Source organism: Lactuca sativa, chromosome 2 (genome assembly GCF_002870075.4).
Source record: "Lactuca sativa cultivar Salinas chromosome 2, Lsat_Salinas_v11, whole genome shotgun sequence".
In the NCBI taxonomy this organism is placed as follows: domain Eukaryota; kingdom Viridiplantae; phylum Streptophyta; class Magnoliopsida; order Asterales; family Asteraceae; genus Lactuca; species Lactuca sativa.
This window is the reverse complement of record NC_056624.2, coordinates 213,606,308-213,628,386: the sequence shown is the minus strand read 5'-3', so window position 1 is coordinate 213,628,386 and position 22,079 is coordinate 213,606,308. Positions and strand designations below refer to the sequence as shown.

Genomic DNA, 22,079 nt, shown 5'->3' with positions numbered 1-22,079 from the left:
GCATGCCGATGCTCGAATGATGGCTGTTGTTGCAAGAAAACTTTGCCAAGGGCAAATACGTGTCCCAACTCCCACCGAAATCCATCACATATGCTCGAAGCATGTCCTCGAGCGTCTGGATCGTTCGCTCACTCTACCCGTCAGTCTGTGGGTGGTATGCGGTACTAAAATACAGTTTTGTACCAAATTCCTCATGAAACTTCTTCCAGAATCTGGAAGTGAAACGTGCATCTCGATCTGAGACAATCGAGATTGGCACTCCGTGCCGCGATACCACCTCCCTCACGTATATCTCTGCCAATCTCTCCGCGGAAGAGCTCTCACTGATGGTTAGAAAGTGAGCACTCTTCGTCAATCTGTCCACAATCACCCAAATTGCATCAACACCCCTCGCGGTCCTCGGCAATTTGGTGATGAAGTCCATGGTAATCTGTTCCCATTTCCACTCGGGAATCTCTAATGGCTGTAGCTTGCCATGTGGACACTGGTGCTCGGCCTTCACCCTGCGACAAGTCAAGCATCTCTCTACAAACCATGCAACATCCCTCTTCATACAGGGCCACCAATATTCCCTTTTCAAGTCCAAATACATCTTAATGGCCCCGGGATGGATCGAGAATTTCGATCGATGAGCCTCTTCCATCAAAATGGTACGCGTTATATATTTTTATAACCAAAAGTGTTTTTTGTAACGATTCTTCGGTTAACCAGCTTTTCTGAATATGTGTCTTTCAATCAAAAGTATAAAAATAAAATGAGTTTTAAAAGTGTATTTATACTCATTTAAAAATATTGTTTGCTCAAAACAAAAAATAACCATTTGTAGAGTATATAAGTAAATCAAATTTATAATAAATCTTTACGGTTCTCATGACCAAAAAGGTTTTTTATATAAAGATTTTGAGTACCAATTTATGTAACAGAAAACCATATTGCTCTTTGTGAAAATATAAAATATCCGAATTTATTCTTGAAACCTTGCACAAGCATTCGTATAGCTTATATGTAAAATTCATAGATTTTGTAAATTCGTGTCGTGGTATTAATTAAGTATTACCTTACTTGATTTAGAAATCTACACTTAACCAGTGGGGCAAACTCTTTATAACGACCAAAAAATTTCAACCAATTTTAACTTTTCAAAAACAACTCATTTTCATAATGTTATTACAAAAAGGTTTTCAATACAAATATTATCAGAGTCTTCCCAGAACCACATCACAAAACATAACCATGAGGAGCGGTACGATCATGCCTTTGCCTTGCCACGGTCTCCTGAAGAACCTGAAAAACATTAAACCACAACTGTAAGCCCGAAAGCTTAGTGAGATACCCCCAAAATACCAACCACATATACCATACACGCATAACATGCCATATCATATCAGAACACAGAACACATAACACAGAACAGTCATGCACTTTGGGTCTACTGTGTGACTGGTCTGCCGCACCGGCCAACAGTCCACCTGGTCCACCCTCCGAGTCTAGACATATACATCGAGTCTGCAGTGTGATTGGTCCGCCCGCACCGGGCCTTCAATCCACCTGGTCCACTCTCTGAGTCTACAGTATGACTGGTCCGCCCGCACTGGGCCTTCAGTCGGCCTGGTCCACTCTCCGAGCCTCAGCACGTCTGGTCTGCCCTCTTAGGGCCTACAACCTATCTGGATCGCTCGCTGGGCCTTCGGAATAACCGGTCCGCCCTGGGTATGTTGGCCTATAGCACAAAGCAGGACCCGCCTCAACCCAAACCCAATCCAACAACCATGTGCACATAAACATACAATCATATAACAATTCACAGTCAACAAGCCGATCTAGCAGATCACATAACATATCATCATCCTAACCAGGATACCGACCTAACCGGTCACTAGCATAGCATCATCCTAAATACCAGGATACCGACCTTAACCAGGTCTCTAACATATACCATCTCAGCTACCAGGATGCAAGCATATCAAAGTAATAACATAACAACAAATACCCGGATCTCAATCCGATAAAGGGCCAGCCTTGGTGCCTTAGACCCTGCTGATAAAGTGAGGATAACTCACCTCGCAACTGTCGACTGAAAGATAAGACCAAGATGCTCCGACCACTGATACGATCTCCACCACTAGCCAACACCAACACTGAACTCAAACAAAATCCAACAATTACCAAAATGCCCCTGGAAGTCAACTGGTCAACCCTTGGTCAAAGTCAACCTCCTGAATAACTCTACTCGCCGAGTCAACCCGATGACTCGCCGAGTCCTCATGCTCATAACTTCCCCAATCCACGACTCGACTCGCCGAGTCCCATGACTCTGAGTCCCCTCGCACTCAACTCACCGAGTCCTCCCTTGACTCACTGATTCATGGCTCAACCAGAAGAAGTTTGGACCTCATGTAAAGTGGCAAACTTTACGTGAATCCAAAGAGATCTAGGCTTTTTACACTCTAGGGCTAGGGTTTGGGACAAGATGACTTCACCAAATACTCAAGAACAGGGACTTTAATGCACTCTGGACCTTCTCCATTCCAGATATGAGGTAGCAACCTTAGATCTAGCCTTTAAACTCGAAATACCACAAGCTAAACTTTCCACACATTCCAAAAATGAAGAATCTAGATGTAACACCCAAGATTTTGAAAGCCAAGAAAGTAAAGGAAACCCTAAATTTAGGAGGGACTCGGCGAGTCCAAGGAAGGACTCGGCGAGTCGGAGCGGGATCCCGGTCGAGGAGTAAGTGACCAACTCGGTGAGTGTAACGCCTGTGTTTCCGGGCTTGCCACTTTTAGCAATGTAATAGTCTAGGTTAACCTTTGTAACCCGTTTTGAAATAATAAAAGTGTATTATTTGAGTATTATGTGTTTTGTGCTTAATTGCTTAATTATGTGGTTTGATTAATTAAGAATAAAAATAAGCGTCAAAATTTAAGTGTAAAATAAACTTAATATCTTTGGTTAATGTTGTAGTAATTGAAACGAGGTTTCCGAATATATATAGAACGCCCAAATCTGACTTCGTATGAGGAAGTTATGATTTATCAAAGTTCCGGCTTAGCGATATACAACCTGTTTTACTCGATTTGAGATCGAGCGGTTGTTAGCCGAAGCAATCTAAATGAGAATTGAAGATCTCATTGTTGGTATTGAAACGATAAAAAGTTAGGCGAGAACGGACGTCAAACGAAGAAGTTATGAATTTATAACGAAAGTTTCTGTCCCGGCCTATTAAAAATAATTAATAAAAATAAAGTCAAAATTAGCCGACGGAGTCTAAACGAAAGTCGTAGAGCGTGGTCTCACCTTCGCGTGGATATAAAGAACGTCGAAAACGGAGTTCGTATGAAGAAGTTATGAATTTCCGAAGTTTATTAATCATTTTGTATTTATATTTAAATCAAAATTCGGAAGCATTATCCGAAGGAGTCACCGATCTGATCCGAGGTACGCCCTGCGTACTCCGAGGGATGTCGACACTCGCACTCGAGCACTTCGGATACGTAAGCAATGACGTTTTGGGCAGTACGCCCCGCGTAACGCAGTACGCCCCGCGTACTCCGAGGCTCCAGCCTCTATATAAAGGATCCGAAGACAACCTTCTTTGTTGTTCAATTTCTTCTCTTCTCTCTAGTCTTTTGCATCATTTTTCGTGCCGAAGCTATCCCGAAGTCCCGGTATCATACTATAGCCCCGAGGCAAGTCCCGAGACCCCGAAGATCCCGAGAAGTGCGGTTCCTGAGTCGAAGCTCTGCCCGCGAGAAGTTCGATTTTTGTGAAGATCTTCCAGATCTGCTGTGGATTACTACTTTTATAAGCCGTAGTGCTGTCCGATCGTCTTCTGATCAAGTGAGTGTATACTAACTTTCTTAAACACAATAATAATACGAGTTTGGTTCGAGTGTATTAATTATATTGTTGTTTATAAGTGTGAGTGTGTAGTTATTTTCTTCTAATACAATAATACGAAGTATTTTATATAAAAATACGTGCTATGTGTATATATTTGGTTGTGTTACGTGTGAATGAGTATTCACTCTCTTTTGTCTTATAGATCTGCTTATTTCTTTATGAGATATGTGTTATGTGTGTGTGTGCCTCATCTGTTATGTGATATATGTGTTGATTAAAGCATGCTATACAGGTTTTCTTTAAACTATGTATACAAATGTATATTTTATCTACTAATATGTTGGGTAGAACATGGATAGACAGTTGGGGTGTAATAAACAGATGAGAGGCCTCGTTGTTGTTTGATTGAGTCATCTAGCGGAGTTTAGATGACGACCACTGGCTATTCTAGACAGTCTTGTGGAAACATTAGCAGGTTCGCCACCTGTAGGTGTTAATGAACTTGGGTGTTCATTCGCTGTACTCCATCCCCCTCATGGTTGCCTTATTTGACTTATATTGCTGAGGTACCCCCGAAGCATGTGTTGTCGCCCCGATGAAATATTCTTAGACTAGGTCCCTTATGTTAGTTGTTTTAGGGACATTAAAGTGAGAATAACGGGAATGGGTAATTGGGTTATTGTTGGTTGGTGAAAATTAAATATGATATTTATTGTGGGTTGAAAACCCTATATGCTCACCAGGCTCCCAAGCCTGACCCACTCAGTTTTAAATTGTATTACAGGTAGTGGCGGAAGGGCATGAGATGGATGAACCATCAAGTTGTTTTGTTTACAAGTCTGCATATGTTTATATTTGTTATATGACTTGTAATGTATTCGTTTATGCTTATTGGTCTGTATCGGAACATGACACCCCGAGTTTTGATTATAATGAAAATACATTTCTTTTATGAAATGCTTCGGTAAACAATGTTTTATCATGTTTTGTTTTTGGGAACAAATTCCGCAACTCTTTCAAATCAAAAGGATTTACTCTGAAAATATTTAAAAGCATAAATGAAAATCGGTCTTTTCTGGCCGAGATTTTGGGGATGTCACAGCGAGTCGGCCAAGTGGACTCGGCGAGTCTGGTCTGTGCGAGGAAAACCCTAAATTCAGGGCTTGGAGCCTATTTAAACGTCTCAATCTTCTTCCTAGGGCTCCTTTACTGTCTCTCACACCCAGAACGCCGCACCCTAAGCCCCCATTGTGATGATTCATGCTTTTGGCCATTTTTGAGTGATTTAGAAGAAGAAGAAGTGGGAATCTTTGAAGCATCAAGGAGTGGCTTTGGATCTGAAGTTTGGGGAACATTTCAGAGCATTGGAAGGTATCAATTCGTTTCCCTCCTTTAGATCTTCTTTGGTTATGAGTTTTGGGGCTTTTAAGCCATGCCTAAGATCAATTTCAAGCTTGAGGTCCAGATCTGAGGTTGCTACCTCAGATCCATGCTTGTGTTGGTTTAGAATCCCGTAAAGTATCAGCCATTGGGTGGATTTTGGAGCCTCTTGGTCTTAAACCCTAGTTATTGGTGCATTTTGCCTAGATCTCCCTCTCTACACGTAAAGTTTGCAACTTTACGTGGGGAATAGGCTTGGGAAGGGTAGATCTACAGTTTGGAGTCCATGCATGACTCGGAAGTCCTCTGCATGTAAGTGGATCTTAATGGACTCGGCGAGTACTTCGAGTGGACTCGGCGAGTAGCTTGAAGATGAGGAGGAACTCGACGAGTGGGATGAACAACTCGTCGATTCGGATGAAGATAGGCATGAACTCGGCGAGTTGGATGAACAACTCGGCGAGTTGGATGAAGATTGCCGTGTGCTCGGCGAGTCTGTTCTTAGACTCGGCGAGTCAGGTCGCGTGGTCCCAAACCCTTCGAGGTAAGTCTCGAGTCAGCGAGTTGAGCTAGGACTCAGTGAGTTGGACAGGACAGGAATCGGGAATCAGTAGACTCGGCGAGTCAGGGGCTGACTCGGCGAGTAGAGTCGCGAGTGGAAGGACTCTGGACTTATGAACTCGGCGAGTCAGTAGGGTGACTCGACGAGTAGGGTTGACCTGGAAGGTTGACTTTGACCAGGACGTTGACTTTGACCAGAGTTGGCTTGGTTGACCTTTGAAGGTCAATTAGACTAAGTGTTATGTTGATATTGGTAGCTCGGGGAGCTAGCGGAGCAGTAGTTCGGAGTCAGTGGTCAGGTAGCGGTCAATGGGGTTAGCAGCAGCAGTTCAGCAGTATCAGGTGAGCTTCCCTTTGTATGAATGGGTCTACGGCCACCATGCCGGCCCATGTAGTTATGAGTAGAAGACTCGGGGGTTAGCCCTAGGCACAGTATGCTAGTATGATATTCGGACGAGGTCTAATGATATAGGGCGGGTGCCCAAGGAGCGGTCTATGTGATAGTTTATACTTGTTGTCTGTGTGATACTTGTATGTGCCTGGTAGGGAGGTGAGTATGGGCGAGGTCCCGTATCTCACCAATAGCAGAGTGTGGATGGTGTTCCACATCTCAGTAGCAGCAGAGTAGGGGCGAGGCCCAAGTTAGGAAAGGAGTGAGGGTGGGCTGGGCCTGTATCTCACTATCAGCAGGAGTATGGCCGAGGTTCCATGACTCATCAGTAGCAGGACACGGGCGGGGCCCAGAGATAGGCGAGGCCTTAGAGCAAGAGTTGTTAGTATATGTTCAGTTCATGTAATGTTATGTGATATGTTTATGTGCTATTATATTTTAGTGGGCGAGGCCCTGTGACAGGCGAGGCCTAAGTGAAACAGATATGTATCCGAGCGGGGCTCGAAGCCAGGCGGGGCCTGGAGCGGCGGGGCCGTTGTAGCGGGCGAGGCCCAAAGTAGAGGGCGAGGCCCAGGATAGCGGGCGTGGCCCAGTATGTGCAGTATATGGTTTTGCATGGTATGTGGTAAGGTGGGGAACTCACTAAGCTTCGTGCTTATGGTTTTCAGTTTTGTTTTCAGGTACTTCCGGTAGCGGAGGGAGGAGCTTGGGGTGATCGCATGGCACACACCATAGATTAGTTAGCCTGGGAATGTTTACTCTGATAATAAACATGTGTTTTGAAAACTTATTCTCAAATTATGTTTTCGAATGATGTATTTGGTTAAAGTAATGTTTTATTAAAAAGAAATTTTTGGTCTTGAATTTTGGGATGTTACACTAGATGAATAACAGCCCAAGAAACGAAGTAATACCTCAAAAGGAAGCCCCAACAGAAGAGAAATCCGAATCTTAGCAAAGCCCCTTGCTCCAAGCCCCCTAACTCTCCAAGATCTCCTCCAAAATCTCTTCTCCAAGGTTCAAATGCACTCAAATCCCTCACAATCGTGTCTTAGGGTTTTCTGGACTTCAAGAGAGGGTAAAGAGGCTGGGGAGAGGGTATAATGTCCTTTATATAGGGCTCATCCTCCGAAATTAGGGTTTTCTCCACTTAGCGCCTACTCGCCGAGTTGGCCACTTAACACGCGACCAGAGTCGCGACCCTACTCGTTGAGTCCACCCATGAACTCGCCGAGTTGCCCTTTCACATTTACACTTTGAACCCTGAACTTGCACTTCTGAACTCGGGATGTTACACTCTTCCCACTTAAGTATTGTGTTTGCATGTAACAACAAAGGGTTTATATAAATAACTTATTCATGGTAAGCTAATAAACCTCGTCCAGTCGAGTCACATGATATTAATTAAGTATTATGTGATTTAGTTTATGGTATTGACACTTATCGTTTTGAATCACAAGTTATCCCACTACCTATAGTCTCATTCAACTATGATCACTAAAAAAAAAACCCATAAAAACCCAATATTGATTCTATACGGTAACAAGGCAAACCCGTGATCTATGATGAGGTCATAACCGAATTGTGACGAACACCTCTACACCAACACTTACAAGTTTTAGTGCTAAAAATCCACACCCAAGTTTGCTCATCCTCGGGGACTTTATCGTGTAGGAAACGCCAGCGCCTAAACTTGACTCGTTAACCGATGGTTGTAGCTAGCAACCGGTGGCGGGATGTCAACCTATATAAGCATGCGATCCGGAACTTATACCCGACGTTCGTCGTTCCAATACGAATTAACAGTTATGACACAGAGGAATTTCCACTAAGATGTACGATCTTAGAATTGTGACGAACATAGTCCATGCAGCTTAGGAAATGATCCTAACTCTTAAAGCTTTCAGAATAAACGTAGCTTATATAGAACGTCCCGTGGGTATGACGGATCCTAACAATATGTCTAGGCATCTTAATCCTAACTTCCTATTATAAGATATCGGACACCTATAGTTATTTGGTGTTAGGATTAATTATTGATTGGAGTCTTATAGTATTTGAGTTTCCTAAGACTTAACACATTTTCAAAATTTATTATATGTCGTAACGAAATTTGGACAACATAACGGCTGTGTTGATAATATTTTCCAGGTTTCAACCAATGTGAAACCAACAATACAATAACATTTATAATTCAGGTGATTAATACAATATACCATGTCGCAAATAACGACCCTTAAGTTCCGAAGTCGATCGTGTTATTTATCGCAATAAAATCCATAACTTAGTATATTGAATTATATTTTTATATTTAATATAAAAATATATTAATAAACTTTACATTCATTTTACATAACTTGTATATATTAAAATTAAATGTCAATAATTTAAACTATTGATTATATATTTTCCAAGGTTGCAGAAATCGTTCGACGGTAGCTTGGCGGTAAACTAGGGATAAAAGATTAATAGGGGACCAGTAATTATTAAAACTTTTTATTAAAAATTAATAAATATAACATTAATGTTAAGAATATAACTAAAAAAGTTAAGAATAATAAATATTTAATACATAATTTTATTTTTCTTTTCAATTTGTAACTTTCGTCTCTTAGGCATTTACTCAAACACTTAGCAAGCTAGTTACAAGTTTGATTCTCATAAGCATTTCCTCAAACACTTTCCATCTATACGCATCTCTTTTGTAGCTTAGAGCTTTTCAATCACTCCTTCCAGATAGCTTATGACAACTTCTTTCACTTAATATTGCCTAGAGACTATAACAATAAAATGTGCAAGTTTAAGAAGGTTGATCAAGTTTCTTTGAGGACAAAAGTCGAGCACCTTAACTGCATCATCAATAAGTTCAAATTTCTCATACATTGCAACCAACGCATTACCCACAAAAGCATCTGAGATCAAACCTGTCTTCACAGCCATCCCGTGAACCACCTGTCCACATATCAAATTCAGAGCTCCGACGCAAGCTTTGATCATGCAAGGTAAGGCGAAATTATCAGGTATATGACATGTTACAAAAAACTAGGAAAAGACAAGAATCGGTTCATAACAGAGATCGTTTCTAGTTTATCCATTGATTATTGCGTTCCATTGATACAAATTCTAGTTCTCTATTTGTTCGAAAACAAATCGTGAATCGGAGGGAGATCCACAAACGGAGTGAAACGCAACAGAAGACTGAACAATGTCTTTTGCAAGCGATTGAAACCCAACAGAAGACGAACAATTTCAAATTTTCTTTTAAACCTTTATCACGTAGAACCACCTGCATCGATCAGATTGAAATTAAGTGAATCTAAATTGTTGATTCCACAAGATAATTTTAATATAAGTAAATATGTATAACCATTACCGGTATATTGATGTTTGTTGACAGGAAACGATCAACATAAGTGATAGCAAGAAAAGTTACGAATGAATCAACATGATCAGATGTAATACGAACGACGATTGATTCCCTGCCGTGAATCGAATTAGCTTCAAGATCAAACAATTTTAATTTCTCCATATCCCAAAGTCCAGAAGGGATTTCACCACTCAAATCATTAAAAGCAAGTGATGAAAGTATTGAAGGTGGCTCGGCGGTGGGTTGCACCTGTATATATTCAACAGTTGAGCAGGGGTTGTTCGATCGAGAGAGAAAGGTGGGGAAGAACGAGATGCAAAGTGGGGAAGAAAGAGACGCAAAGAATAGATATGAAACAATTAAAAGTTCAACCCACATCGCTTGGGGATAATTGATGAAGGCAAAACTTACTCTATAAAAAGGGGAGCTAGCCCCTTTGATAATCAAACCCAACAAAGCTTTGGGCTAGCCGACTCCTTTGAGCTTGTGGGTCTTTTAGACTTAGTTGAGCCGATTTTGGTCTGACTTGGTGTTCGAGTTGGTCCGATTTTGTCCAATTAGGACCGACTTTGACCGATATTGATCAAAAACGACTAGCTAACCCTCTAACACCTATTCGTAGGCGGTTAGAGATCGCCAAGCGTTGCAATCGTTCGAATTCGGTTTCTTTGAGAAGTTTGACGTGAGAAACCGCAAATCCACAATTCTTGAACTTTTAAACACTTTCGGGTCTATTTCGTAATAAATTGGTACTATCGGGGACTGATTTGCAACTTTGCTAAAGTATATGAGTTTTTTGGTAATTTTATTAGAGATGGTTAGGACTGTTTTGGTAAGAAAAAATACCAAATGAAGGGTTGATTTTGAATAAATGGAATCATTGTTTATGGATTGGGACTGATTTGATAAAGCTTGGTCAAGTGAGGGTTAGTTTTGTTTAATTTAAATACAAGTTTTGAGTTACCCTTGACTTTTGGCTGGGTCAAAATCGAAACCCGATTTCTGATTGAAGTCCCGATACAGTCGATCAAAAAGGCTCCAACATCACAAAGGGGCGTCGTCTTTAAAGGGACAACGGAGAAGGAACGGGAACGAAGGCAATGGACGAACACAGAGAGACGGAAAACACGAAGGCTCGTAGGCACAACTTCCTCGACCGACAGCGAGACGGTTCATCTTCGGGGTTCGACTAGACTGAAGAACGAACGGAGAAGCGGCGAAGGTTCGATCGTTCATCGCTGGCTGTGTGAGGTGCGAAGGGAGGAGGTCCGATGGGGAGTCCGGACGCCTTAAACAGGGGTAGCAGCAAGTTGAGACCCTCGGAGCTCTGTGGTCGACGGGAACAGTAGAGAAGGAAACGAGGGGAAAAGGGGGTCTCCGGTCTTTGGCCGGTCATGAAGAGCATTAACGGTCGTTGATCAATGGGGTTTGCGATCGGTGGGGTGTTTGGCAGTGAAGTTCGACGGGAAGAAGGGCAGGTATTCGGGTTTTGCGGTTTGCTTGAATATTACAGGTCGTCTTCCTCTTCTTCTTCTTATTTAGACTGTAAATTAATGCAGTTTAATCTATAGGTTTAGATCAGTGTTTGGGTTTGACTGCTTGACAAGGGAGGAGGCAACATTGAATGGGTGGTGAAGGAAAGAAGAAACAAATATCAGGTGGTTGTTTTGGGGGTTTGTTCGATTGCAGGGAAGGAAGAAATCAAGGTGTAACAATCGGGGATGTTTGGCTGCTGTTGCTCTGGAATCCTCATAGGGGTATTTGCAAGCTGCGATGTCTTAAGCAGGAGGGTGTTTGGGTGGTGCCACACGACAGGGAAAAGGGGGTTTCTGCCCTTTTGATGGTCGGAAAACTCCAATTCCGGTGGTATCTTCTTCCACCCTGAGAGAGAGAGAGAGAGAGAGAGAGAGAGAGAGAGAGAGAGAGAGGATGGAGTGAATTGTTGTAGAAGGAAGAGTTTTGTTTCAGCTATTTGTGATCTAATGTAGATTTTTATGAGATTTTGTGTATCAAAAGATTTAGGAGTGATCCTGAGAGTTCAATGTATTGTTTATGGGTTTATATTCATACATGTGGATGTTTTTGTGTGTGAGAAAACTGGTCAATATCATGTATCTATTCATGTATTTGGTTGAATTGCTATTAGCCTTGATATGTATTAATAGCTTTTTTAGTGTCATGTACATGTGTATGTTGTATAAGTGAGTTTGTGAAAATATATGTGTGACGAGCGATTTGATTGAAATTTTTAGTCATATAGTGGTTAGAAATTATTCATATTCATGTAATGAGTATGTTTCTATTAAATTTCAAGCATGTGGGTGTTGTTTGAAAGTAATAAATCATGTCAAATACATATGCATTCATATATAACTCCTGACATATTTGTATATGTATATAATATGTAATTATATGGATCGAGATTTAATAGCTTATGAACTTGCCAAAATTGTAAGATAAGCCAAGACTTGCTTTTTTAATATCATATATGACATTTCTCTACAAATACGTTTATATATATATATATATATATATATATATATATATATATATATATATATATATATATATATATATATATATATATATATATATATATATATATATATATATATATATATAGTGATTACATGATTATCTATTTGTCGTATGAAATTCGGATTTATAAAACTTTAGGAATTACGTATTAAATTTTTGGTGATTTTTAATTCGATCTTCAATGACAGACGATTTAATCAGTTTGGGATGTTATACAAGGTAATTATGAATATAATATTTTTAATATACTTATTAAACATAAAATAAAACACAACTGGTTGATAATACACAACGTTTTGCGGTGGTTTGTTTGCCGAACTCTAACCAATTTTTTTTTTTCCAGTTGTTACATTATCCTCCGTTGAATGGAATTTCGTCTCAAAATTCAACGTATAGATAAAATATTATAAAACAGTTAGTGATGACTTATTTTCGCTTGATCCATACGTGATCTGTCTAAAGTCGATTTAAGTCGTGTAGGTCTAGATTGGATAACTTATCCATTATATGACTTTACCACAAGTCACCACTAAATAAGGAATTTGGAATACGACCGAATCAAATGTTTTAAAGATCATCGAGTTTTATATAGAATTTAATCGCATGTACTTTCCCAATTATGAAATATCCGCACGGTTTCCTAGCTCACTTCATTGAAACAGAGATAACAAGTGTGTCATCGGACCGACACTCCTTGAGATTTGACGTATGGAAAAGTGTCGTGCACATCGTTTTGTTTTCGAGATAACTTGATGTAAATATTAGGACCGAATTCTATCTGAGAATCTCGAAGGTCCATTGATTCGTGGTTTAACTTGACTCGTTCTCTAAGCCGAATTACTCATCTAAAAGAGAAGGCATTTTAAAGCTTACATGGTCTCTGACTTGGAAGTCGACATGCTTACATCTTTTATTCACATAACTCTCTTGTCGTTTGTGTATAATCTGAAATGTTTCTCCTTTTCACACAATCTTTTCTATGATGTCTTGATTGAATCTTGGATTAAAGTGCAACATATCACTTAAATGCTCTTTGTTCAGTTTCGTATCTCCAATCATTGTTCAACATATCGAGGGTTAATACCCTTGCCCATATAAGGCTTCAAATGGTAATCTCCGCTTTCATGCATGTTCATCACTTCAATTCTTTCAAATCTGAGCACATTAGGTGTAACAATCGGGGATGTTTGGCTGCTGTTGCTCTGGAATCCTCATAGGGGTATTTGCAAGCTGCGATGTCTTAAGCAGGAGGGTGTTTGGGTGGTGCCACACGACAGGGAAAAGGGGGTTTCTGCCCTTTTGATGGTCGGAAAACTCCAATTCCGGTGGTATCTTCTTCCACCCTGAGAGAGAGAGAGAGAGAGAGAGAGAGAGAGAGAGAGAGAGAGAGAGAGAGAGAGAGAGAGAGAGAGAGAGATGGACTGAATTGTTGTAGAAGGAAGAGTTTTGTTTCAGCTATTTGTGATCTAATGTAGATTTTTATGAGATTTTGTGTATCAAAAGATTTAGGAGTGATCCTGAGAGTTCAATGTATTGTTTTATGGGTTTATATTCATACATGTGGATGTTTTTGTGTGTGAGAAAACTGGTCAATATCATGTATCTATTCATGTATTTGGTTGAATTGCTATTAGCCTTGATATGTATTAATAGCTTTTTTAGTGTCATGTACATGTGTGTGTTGTATAAGTGAGTTTGTGAAAATATATGTGTGACGAGCGGTTTGATTGAAATTTTTAGTCATATAGTGGTTAGAAATTATTCATATTCATGTAATGAGTATGTTTCCATTAGATTTCAAGCATGTGGGTGTTGTTTGAAAGTAATAAATCATGTCAAATACATATGTATTCATATATAACTCCTGACATATTTGTATATGTATATAATATGTAATTATATGGATCGAGATTTAATAGCTTATGAACTTGCCAAAATTGCAAGATAAGCCAAGACTTGCTTTTTTAATATCATATATGACATTTCTCTCTCTCTCTCTCTCTCTCTATATATATATATATATATATATATATATATATATATATATATATATATATATATATATAGTGATTACATGATTATCTATTTGTCGTATGAAATTCGGATTTATAAAACTTTAGGAATTACGTATTAAATTTTTGGTGATTTTTAATTCGATCTTCAATGACAGACGATTTAATCAGTTTGGGATGTTATACAAGGTAATTATGAATATAATATTTTTAATATACTTATTAAACATAAAATAAAACACAACTGGTTGATAATACACAACGTTTTGCGGTGGTTTGTTTGCCGAACTCTAACCAATTTTTTTTTTCCAGTTGTTACATTATCCTCCGTTGAATGGAATTTCGTCTCAAAATTCAACGTATAGATAAAATATTATAAAACAGTTAGTGATGACTTATTTTCGCTTGATCCATACGTGATCTGTCTAAAGTCGATTTAAGTCGTGTAGGTCTAGATTGGATAACTTATCCATTATATGACTTTACCACAAGTCACCACTAAATAAGGAATTTGGAATACGACCGAATCAAATGTTTTAAAGATCATCGAGTTTTATATAGAATTTAATCGCATGTACTTTCCCAATTATGAAATATCCGCACGGTTTCCTAGCTCACTTCATTGAAACAGAGATAACAAGTGTGTCATCGGACCGACACTCCTTGAGATTTGACGTATGGAAAAGTGTCGTGCACATCGTTTTGTTTTCGAGATAACTTGATGTAAATATTAGGACCGAATTCTATCTGAGAATCTCGAAGGTCCATTGATTCGTGGTTTAACTTGACTCGTTCTCTAAGCCGAATTACTCATCTAAAAGAGAAGGCATTTTAAAGCTTACATGGTCTCTGACTTGGAAGTCGACAGGCTTACATCTTTTATTCACATAACTCTCTTGTCGTTTGTGTATAATCTGAAATGTTTCTCCTTTTCACACAATCTTTTCTATGATGTCTTGATTGAATCTTGGATTAAAGTGCAACATATCACTTAAATGCTCTTTGTTCAGTTTCGTATCTCCAATCATTGTTCAACATATCGAGGGTTAATACCCTTGCCCATATAAGGCTTCAAATGGTAATCTCCGCTTTCATGCATGTTCATCACTTCAATTCTTTCAAATCTGAGCACATTAGGTGTAACAATCGGGGATGTTTGGCTGCTGTTGCTCTGGAATCCTCATAGGGGTATTTGCAAGCTGCGATGTCTTAAGCAGGAGGGTGTTTGGGTGGTGCCACACGACAGGGAAAAGGGGGTTTCTGCCCTTTTGATGGTCGGAAAACTCCAATTCCGGTGGTATCTTCTTCCACCCTGAGAGAGAGAGAGAGAGAGAGAGAGAGAGAGAGAGAGAGAGAGAGAGAGGATGGACTGAATTGTTGTAGAAGGAAGAGTTTTGTTTCAGCTATTTGTGATCTAATGTAGATTTTTATGAGATTTTGTGTATCAAAAGATTTAGGAGTGATCCTGAGAGTTCAATGTATTGTTTTATGGGTTTATATTCATACATGTGGATGTTTTTGTGTGTGAGAAAACTGGTCAATATCATGTATCTATTCATGTATTTGGTTGAATTGCTATTAGCCTTGATATGTATTAATAGCTTTTTTAGTGTCATGTACATGTGTGTGTTGTATAAGTGAGTTTGTGAAAATATATGTGTGACGAGCGGTTTGATTGAAATTTTTAGTCATATAGTGGTTAGAAATTATTCATATTCATGTAATGAGTATGTTTCCATTAGATTTCAAGCATGTGGGTGTTGTTTGAAAGTAATAAATCATGTCAAATACATATGTATTCATATATAACTCCTGACATATTTGTATATGTATATAATATGTAATTATATGGATCGAGATTTAATAGCTTATGAACTTGCCAAAATTGCAAGATAAGCCAAGACTTGCTTTTTTAATATCATATATGACATTTCTCTCTCTCTCTCTCTCTCTCTCTCTATATATATATATATATATATATATATATATATATATAGTGATTACATGATTATCTATTTGTCGTATGAAATTCGGATTTATAAAACTTTAGGAATTACGTATTAAATTTTTGGTGATTTTTAATTCGATCTTCAATGACAGACGATTTAATCAGTTTGGGATGTTATACAAGGTAATTATGAATATAATATTTTTAATATACTTATTAAACATAAAATAAAACACAACTGGTTGATAATACACAACGTTTTGCGGTGGTTTGTTTGCCGAACTCTAACCAATTTTTTTTTTCCAGTTGTTACATTATCCACCGTTGAATGGAATTTCGTCTCAAAATTCAACGTATAGATAAAATATTATAAAACAGTTAGTGATGACTTATTTTCGCTTGATCCATACGTGATCTGTCTAAAGTCGATTTAAGTCGTGTAGGTCTAGATTGGATAACTTATCCATTATATGACTTTACCACAAGTCACCACTAAATAAGGAATTTGGAATACGACCGAATCAAATGTTTTAAAGATCATCGAGTTTTATATAGAATTTAATCGCATGTACTTTCCCAATTATGAAATATCCGCACGGTTTCCTAGCTCACTTCATTGAAACAGAGATAACAAGTGTGTCATCGGACCGACACTCCTTGAGATTTGACGTATGGAAAAGTGTCGTGCACATCGTTTTGTTTTCGAGATAACTTGATGTAAATATTAGGACCGAATTCTATCTGAGAATCTCGAAGGTCGATTGATTCGTGGTTTAACTTGACTCGTTCTCTAAGCCGAATTACTCATCTAAAAGAGAAGGCATTTTAAAGCTTACATGGTCTCTGACTTGGAAGTCGACATGCTTACATCTTTTATTCACATAACTCTCTTGTCGTTTGTGTATAATCTGAAATGTTTCTCCTTTTCACACAATCTTTTCTATGATGTCTTGATTGAATCTTGGATTAAAGTGCAACATATCACTTAAATGCTCTTTGTTCAGTTTCGTATCTCCAATCATTGTTCAACATATCGAGGGTTAATACCCTTGCCCATATAAGGCTTCAAATGGTAATCTCCACTTTCATGCATGTTCATCACTTCAATTCTTTCAAATCTGAGCACATTAGGTCAAAGCCTGGATGAATGGGACACTTTAACCTGGAGCTTTATTCAAAACTATGCTCACATGTTCACTGTACTTAGGGTTACATATTTGGTTCATAAAGTATCGCGTCCCATCATCCCTGAGCTTAACATGTTTATCCAGTCTTCACAGAGCTTCATTTGCGAAGCTTTTCTCTCTTAGAATCTCAAGTAAAACTTTTTGAACTGTATATGTAAGTTTGGATGGACGGTCATAAATAATACTTGTACTCAACAGGGTTTGCTACGTTCTTTTCGGCTCAAGACATTTGCTACCATGAAAGTCTTATTACAATGTTAGCGAATCTCACACATCATGATGACAATAAATTTCTCATTTATGTCATTCAACCAAAAGCATTGGCAAACCTCGTCTCATTTCACCTATGTGCACCTCAATCCATTATGTACATGTCGTTGTGTACGAACAAGTTTTATGTTCTTTCAGAAAGGTAGGATTGGTGTGTTACACCATAGTTGTTCCAACCTATGGATACAATCTCTTGCTTATCTTTCAAGTTGGACTTTGTTTCCTTTTGGTGCTAACATAGTTGACAGTTGGGCTACCATAAAGAAGTTCCTGGAGGATCACTGGTAGCAGCCAGCATAAACTCTTTTGTTGTTAAAATTCCAGTGTTCATTTGATGGGAAGAAGTCTTCACTTATACTTCCACATTTGATCAAATCCTTCACATTTGATTAAATTCTTCACATTTGATTAAATCATGGTGAGCCGAGAAGTTTACAACAGTCCATCGTTTGATTTTTAGGGTAGGAGGGAATCTTAAGGTTTTTCTCTGACTTGTCATCATAAATGAACATGTCTTTCTCATGGGTAGATTTGGTCGTACCACTTTCTTGTAGTACCGATCTAGAAGCAATGGGGAGGTAGTCGATTCATACCTATGATAATGTCGAAGCTTCCGCTCGGGATTGGCATTAAGTCGATAATTAAAGATCGATGTTCATGGTTATTTTATCGTTTAAAAAGGGGGTTGTATAGGACCTGACGTGACGCAAACAAAACGTTGTCATATAGACAACGATATTGGACTTTCGGTGACCTATGCACGAGAAACGCACCAGTACTGATGTTTCCTGGATTTCATTCATTGTTCCGATCATGATTTCTCTGAATCGAGTTGTCACCTCCTAGTTCTTCAGTCTTTGGTAGTTTCACCATCTTCATAACAAGCTTTAATTTAACTAGTGTTTGTGCTAATTTATGTATCTCACTTCCATGAGCACATTCTATGGTTATTCTCAAGTCGTGGCATAAGTGGTGTCAAAGCTTACGATTCTCGTCTAGTAATTCTACTTGGTAATGCCATTGTCCTTAAAGGTGTAGGTGCCCTTCTTTTAAACTTGGATGATTCAAACATAAGTCGGACGGTTCATAACAAAACGAGATGGACTGATGGAATACCTAAGCCGAATTCGAAAAGATTAGCAAATGCACGAATGTTTCAAGGTATTTGAAATATATCTAATAGGAACATTTGTAGAATATTATAGTTAAGTAATTAGCATTCCGATATAAACTTTGGACAAAATTTATGTTTATGATACTTACAGTTTCATGAGTATTTTAGGTAAATATTCGCTAAGTATTCATAAGTGTCCACTAAAGTTTTCATGAGTTCTTAAGCGAATTGAACTGTGACTTTATTTAAATATTCAGGATTCCAAGTGTTTTAGTCTACCAACAACCGAATCCAAGCTTGATTGTGCACCGGTCTAACCATAATTAAACATTGGTGATCAATCAATGTCTAGTTGTGGTTCGACCCACGTAAAACCAACTTGGCTAAGGTGTTTGAAAATAAACATAGGTGATCAATCAATGTCTAGTTGCGTGTAATAGAAAACCATATCGCTCTTTGTGAAAATATAAAATATCCGAATTTACTCTTGAAACCTTGCACAAGCATTCGTATAGCTTATATGTAAAATTCAGAGATTTTGTAAATTCGTGTCGTGGTATTAGTTAAGTATTACCTTACTTGAATTAGAAATCTACACTTAACCAGTGGGGCAAACTCTTCCCACATAAGTATTGTGTTTGTGTGTAACAAAAAAGGGTTTATATAAATAACTTATTCATTGTAAGTTAATAAACCTCGTCCAGTCGTGTCACATGATATTAATTAAGTATTATATGATTTAATTTCTGGTATTGACACTTATCGTTTTGAATCACAAGCTATCCCACTACGTATAGTCTCATTCAGCTATGATCACCGAAATGAAAACCCCATAAAAACTCAATATCGATTCTATACGGTAACAAGGCAAACCTGTGATCTATGATGAGGTCATAAACGAACTGTGACGAACACCTCTGCACCAACACTTACACGTTTTAGTGCTGAAAATCCACACCCAAGTTTGCTCATCCTCGGGGACTTTATCGTGTAGCAACGCCAACGCCTAAACTCGACTCGTCAACCGATGGTTGTAGCTAGCAACCGGTGGCGGGATGTCAACCTATATAAGCATGCGATCCGAAACTTATACGTGGCGTTCCTCGTTCCAAAATGAATTAACGGTTATGACACAAAGGAATTTCCACTAAGATGTACGATCTTAGAATTGTGACAAACATACTCCATGCAGCTTACGAAATGATCCTAACTCATAAAGCTTTCAAAATAAACGTAACTTATATAGAATGCCTCGTGGGTATGATGGATCCTAACAATAGGTCTAGGCATCCTAATCAAACTTCCCATTACAAGATATTGGACACGTATAGTTATTTGGTGTTAGGATTAATTATTGATTGGAGTCTTATGGTATTTGAGATTCCTAAAACTTAACACATTTTTAAATTTTATTATCTGTCGTAACAAAATTTGGACAACATAACAGTTGTTTAGATATTATTTTCCAGGTTTCAACCAATGTGAAACCAACAATACCATGACATTTATAATTTAGGTGATTAATACAAAATAATGACCCTATTGTTATTTGGTGTTAGGATTAATTATTGATTGGAGTCTTATGGTATAAAATTATATTAATAAATTTTACATTCATTTTACATAACTTGTATATATTAAAATTAATTTTCAATAATTTAAACTATTGATTATATATTTTCCAAGGTTGCAGAAATCGCTCGACGGTAACTCGGCGGTGGACTGGGGTTAAAGGATTAATAGGGGACCATTAATTATTAAAAAAATTTATTAAAAATTAATAAATATAACATTAATGTTAAGAATATAACTAAAAAAGTTAAGAAATAATAATTATTTAATACATAATTTTGTTTTTCTTTTCAATTTGTAACTTTCTTCTCTTAGGCATTTACTCAAACACTTAGCAAGCTAGTTACAAGTTTGATTCTCATAAGCATTTCCTCAAACACTTTCCATCTATACACATCTATTTTGTAGCTTAGAGCTTTTCAATCACTCCTTCCAGATAGCTTATGACAACTTCTTTCACTTAATATTGCCTAGAGACTATAACAATAAAATGTGCAAGTTTAAGAAGGTTGATCAAGTTTCTTTGAGGACAAAAGTCGAGCACCTTAACTGCATCATCAATAAGTTCAAATTTCTCATACATTGCAACCAACACATTACCCACAAAAGCATCTGAGATCAAACCTGTCTTCACAGCCATCCCGTGAACCACCTGTCCACATATCAAATTCAGAGCTCCGACGCAAGCTTTGATCATGCAAGGTAAGGCGAAATTATCAGGTATATGACATGTTACAAAAAACTAGGAAAAGACAAGAATCGGTTCATAACAGAGATCGTTTCTAGTTTATCCATTGATTATTGCGTTCCATTGATACAAATTCTAGTTCTCTATTTGTTCGAAAACAAATCGTGAATCGGAGGGAGATCCACAAACGGAGTGAAACGCAACAGAAGACTGAACAATGTCTTTTGCAAGCGATTGAAACCCAACAGAAGACGAACAATTTCAAATTTTCTTTTAAACCTTTATCACGTAGAACCACCTGCATCGATCAGATTGAAATTAAGTGAATCTAAATTGTTGATTCCACAAGATAATTTTAATATAAGTAAATATGTATAACCATTACCGGTATATTGATGTTTGTTGACAGGAAACGATCGACATAAGTGATAGCAAGAAAAGTTACGAATGAATCAACATGATCAGATGTAATACGAACGACGATTGATTCCCTGCCGTGAATCGAATTAGCTTCAAGATCAAACAATTTTAATTTCTCCATATCCCAAAGTCCAGAAGGGATTTCACCACTCAAATCATTAAAAGCAAGTGATGAAAGTATTGAAGGTGGCTCGGCGGTGGGTTGCACCTGTATATATTCAACAGTGGAGCAAGGGTTGTTCGATCGAGAGAGAAAGGTGGGGAAGAACGAGATACAAAGTGGGGAAGAAAGAGACGCAAAGCATAGATATGAAACAATTAAAAGTTCAACCCACATCGCTTGGGGATAATTGATGAAGGAAAAACTTACTCTATAGAAAGGGGAGCTAGCCCCTTTGAGAATCAAACCCAACAAAGCTTTGGGCTAGCCGGCTCCTTTGAGCTAGTGGGTCTTTTAGACTTAGCTGAGTCGATTTTGGTCTGATTTGGTGTTCGAGTTGATCCGACTTAGTCCGATTAGAACCGACTTTGACCGATATTAACCAAAAACGACTAGCTAACCCTCTAACACCTATTCGTAGGCGGTTGGAGACCGCCAAGCGTTTAGGCACCGATTAATCGGCCGGCTAGACCGATTTTTGAACACTAATATTTTCGTAATCTTTGTCTTTCCATCAAACATAGCAACGTACTTTCTGCATATACTCAAATAATATTTTTGATGTCATAATATCTTCATATACATATTAATAATCACGAAAAAGAATAAACATATTAACTTTTAG

General features: G+C 38.2%; 2 protein-coding genes and 1 long non-coding RNA gene across 3 annotated transcripts; 1 reads left to right on the top strand and 2 right to left on the bottom strand.

Annotated features, from left to right (window-relative positions):
* Window positions 1-8,726: 8,726 nt before the first annotated feature.
* Window positions 8,727-10,492, bottom strand: LOC122196543 (uncharacterized). Its single transcript, XM_042899550.2, has 2 exons — window positions 9,552-10,492; window positions 8,727-9,464 (listed from the first exon to the last, which is right to left on the bottom strand). Exons 1-2 carry the CDS (start codon window positions 9,921-9,923, stop codon window positions 9,261-9,263), a joined length of 576 nt encoding a protein of 191 aa, XP_042755484.1. The 5' UTR covers window positions 9,924-10,492; the 3' UTR covers window positions 8,727-9,260.
* Window positions 10,493-10,574: 82 nt separating this feature from the next.
* On the top strand, window positions 10,575-11,707 carry LOC111912270 (uncharacterized). The gene is made up of 2 exons (XR_008230436.1): window positions 10,575-11,023; window positions 11,117-11,707. It is a non-coding gene; the product is annotated as an uncharacterized LOC111912270 (long non-coding RNA).
* An 8,962-nt stretch (window positions 11,708-20,669) lies between these two features.
* On the bottom strand, window positions 20,670-21,460 carry LOC111912197 (uncharacterized). Its single transcript, XM_023907922.3, has 2 exons — window positions 21,260-21,460; window positions 20,670-21,172 (listed from the first exon to the last, which is right to left on the bottom strand). The coding sequence occupies exons 1-2, from the start codon at window positions 21,413-21,415 to the stop codon at window positions 20,969-20,971; spliced, it is 360 nt and encodes a 119-aa protein (XP_023763690.3). The 5' UTR covers window positions 21,416-21,460; the 3' UTR covers window positions 20,670-20,968.
* Between the last annotated feature and the right edge of the window lie 619 nt (window positions 21,461-22,079).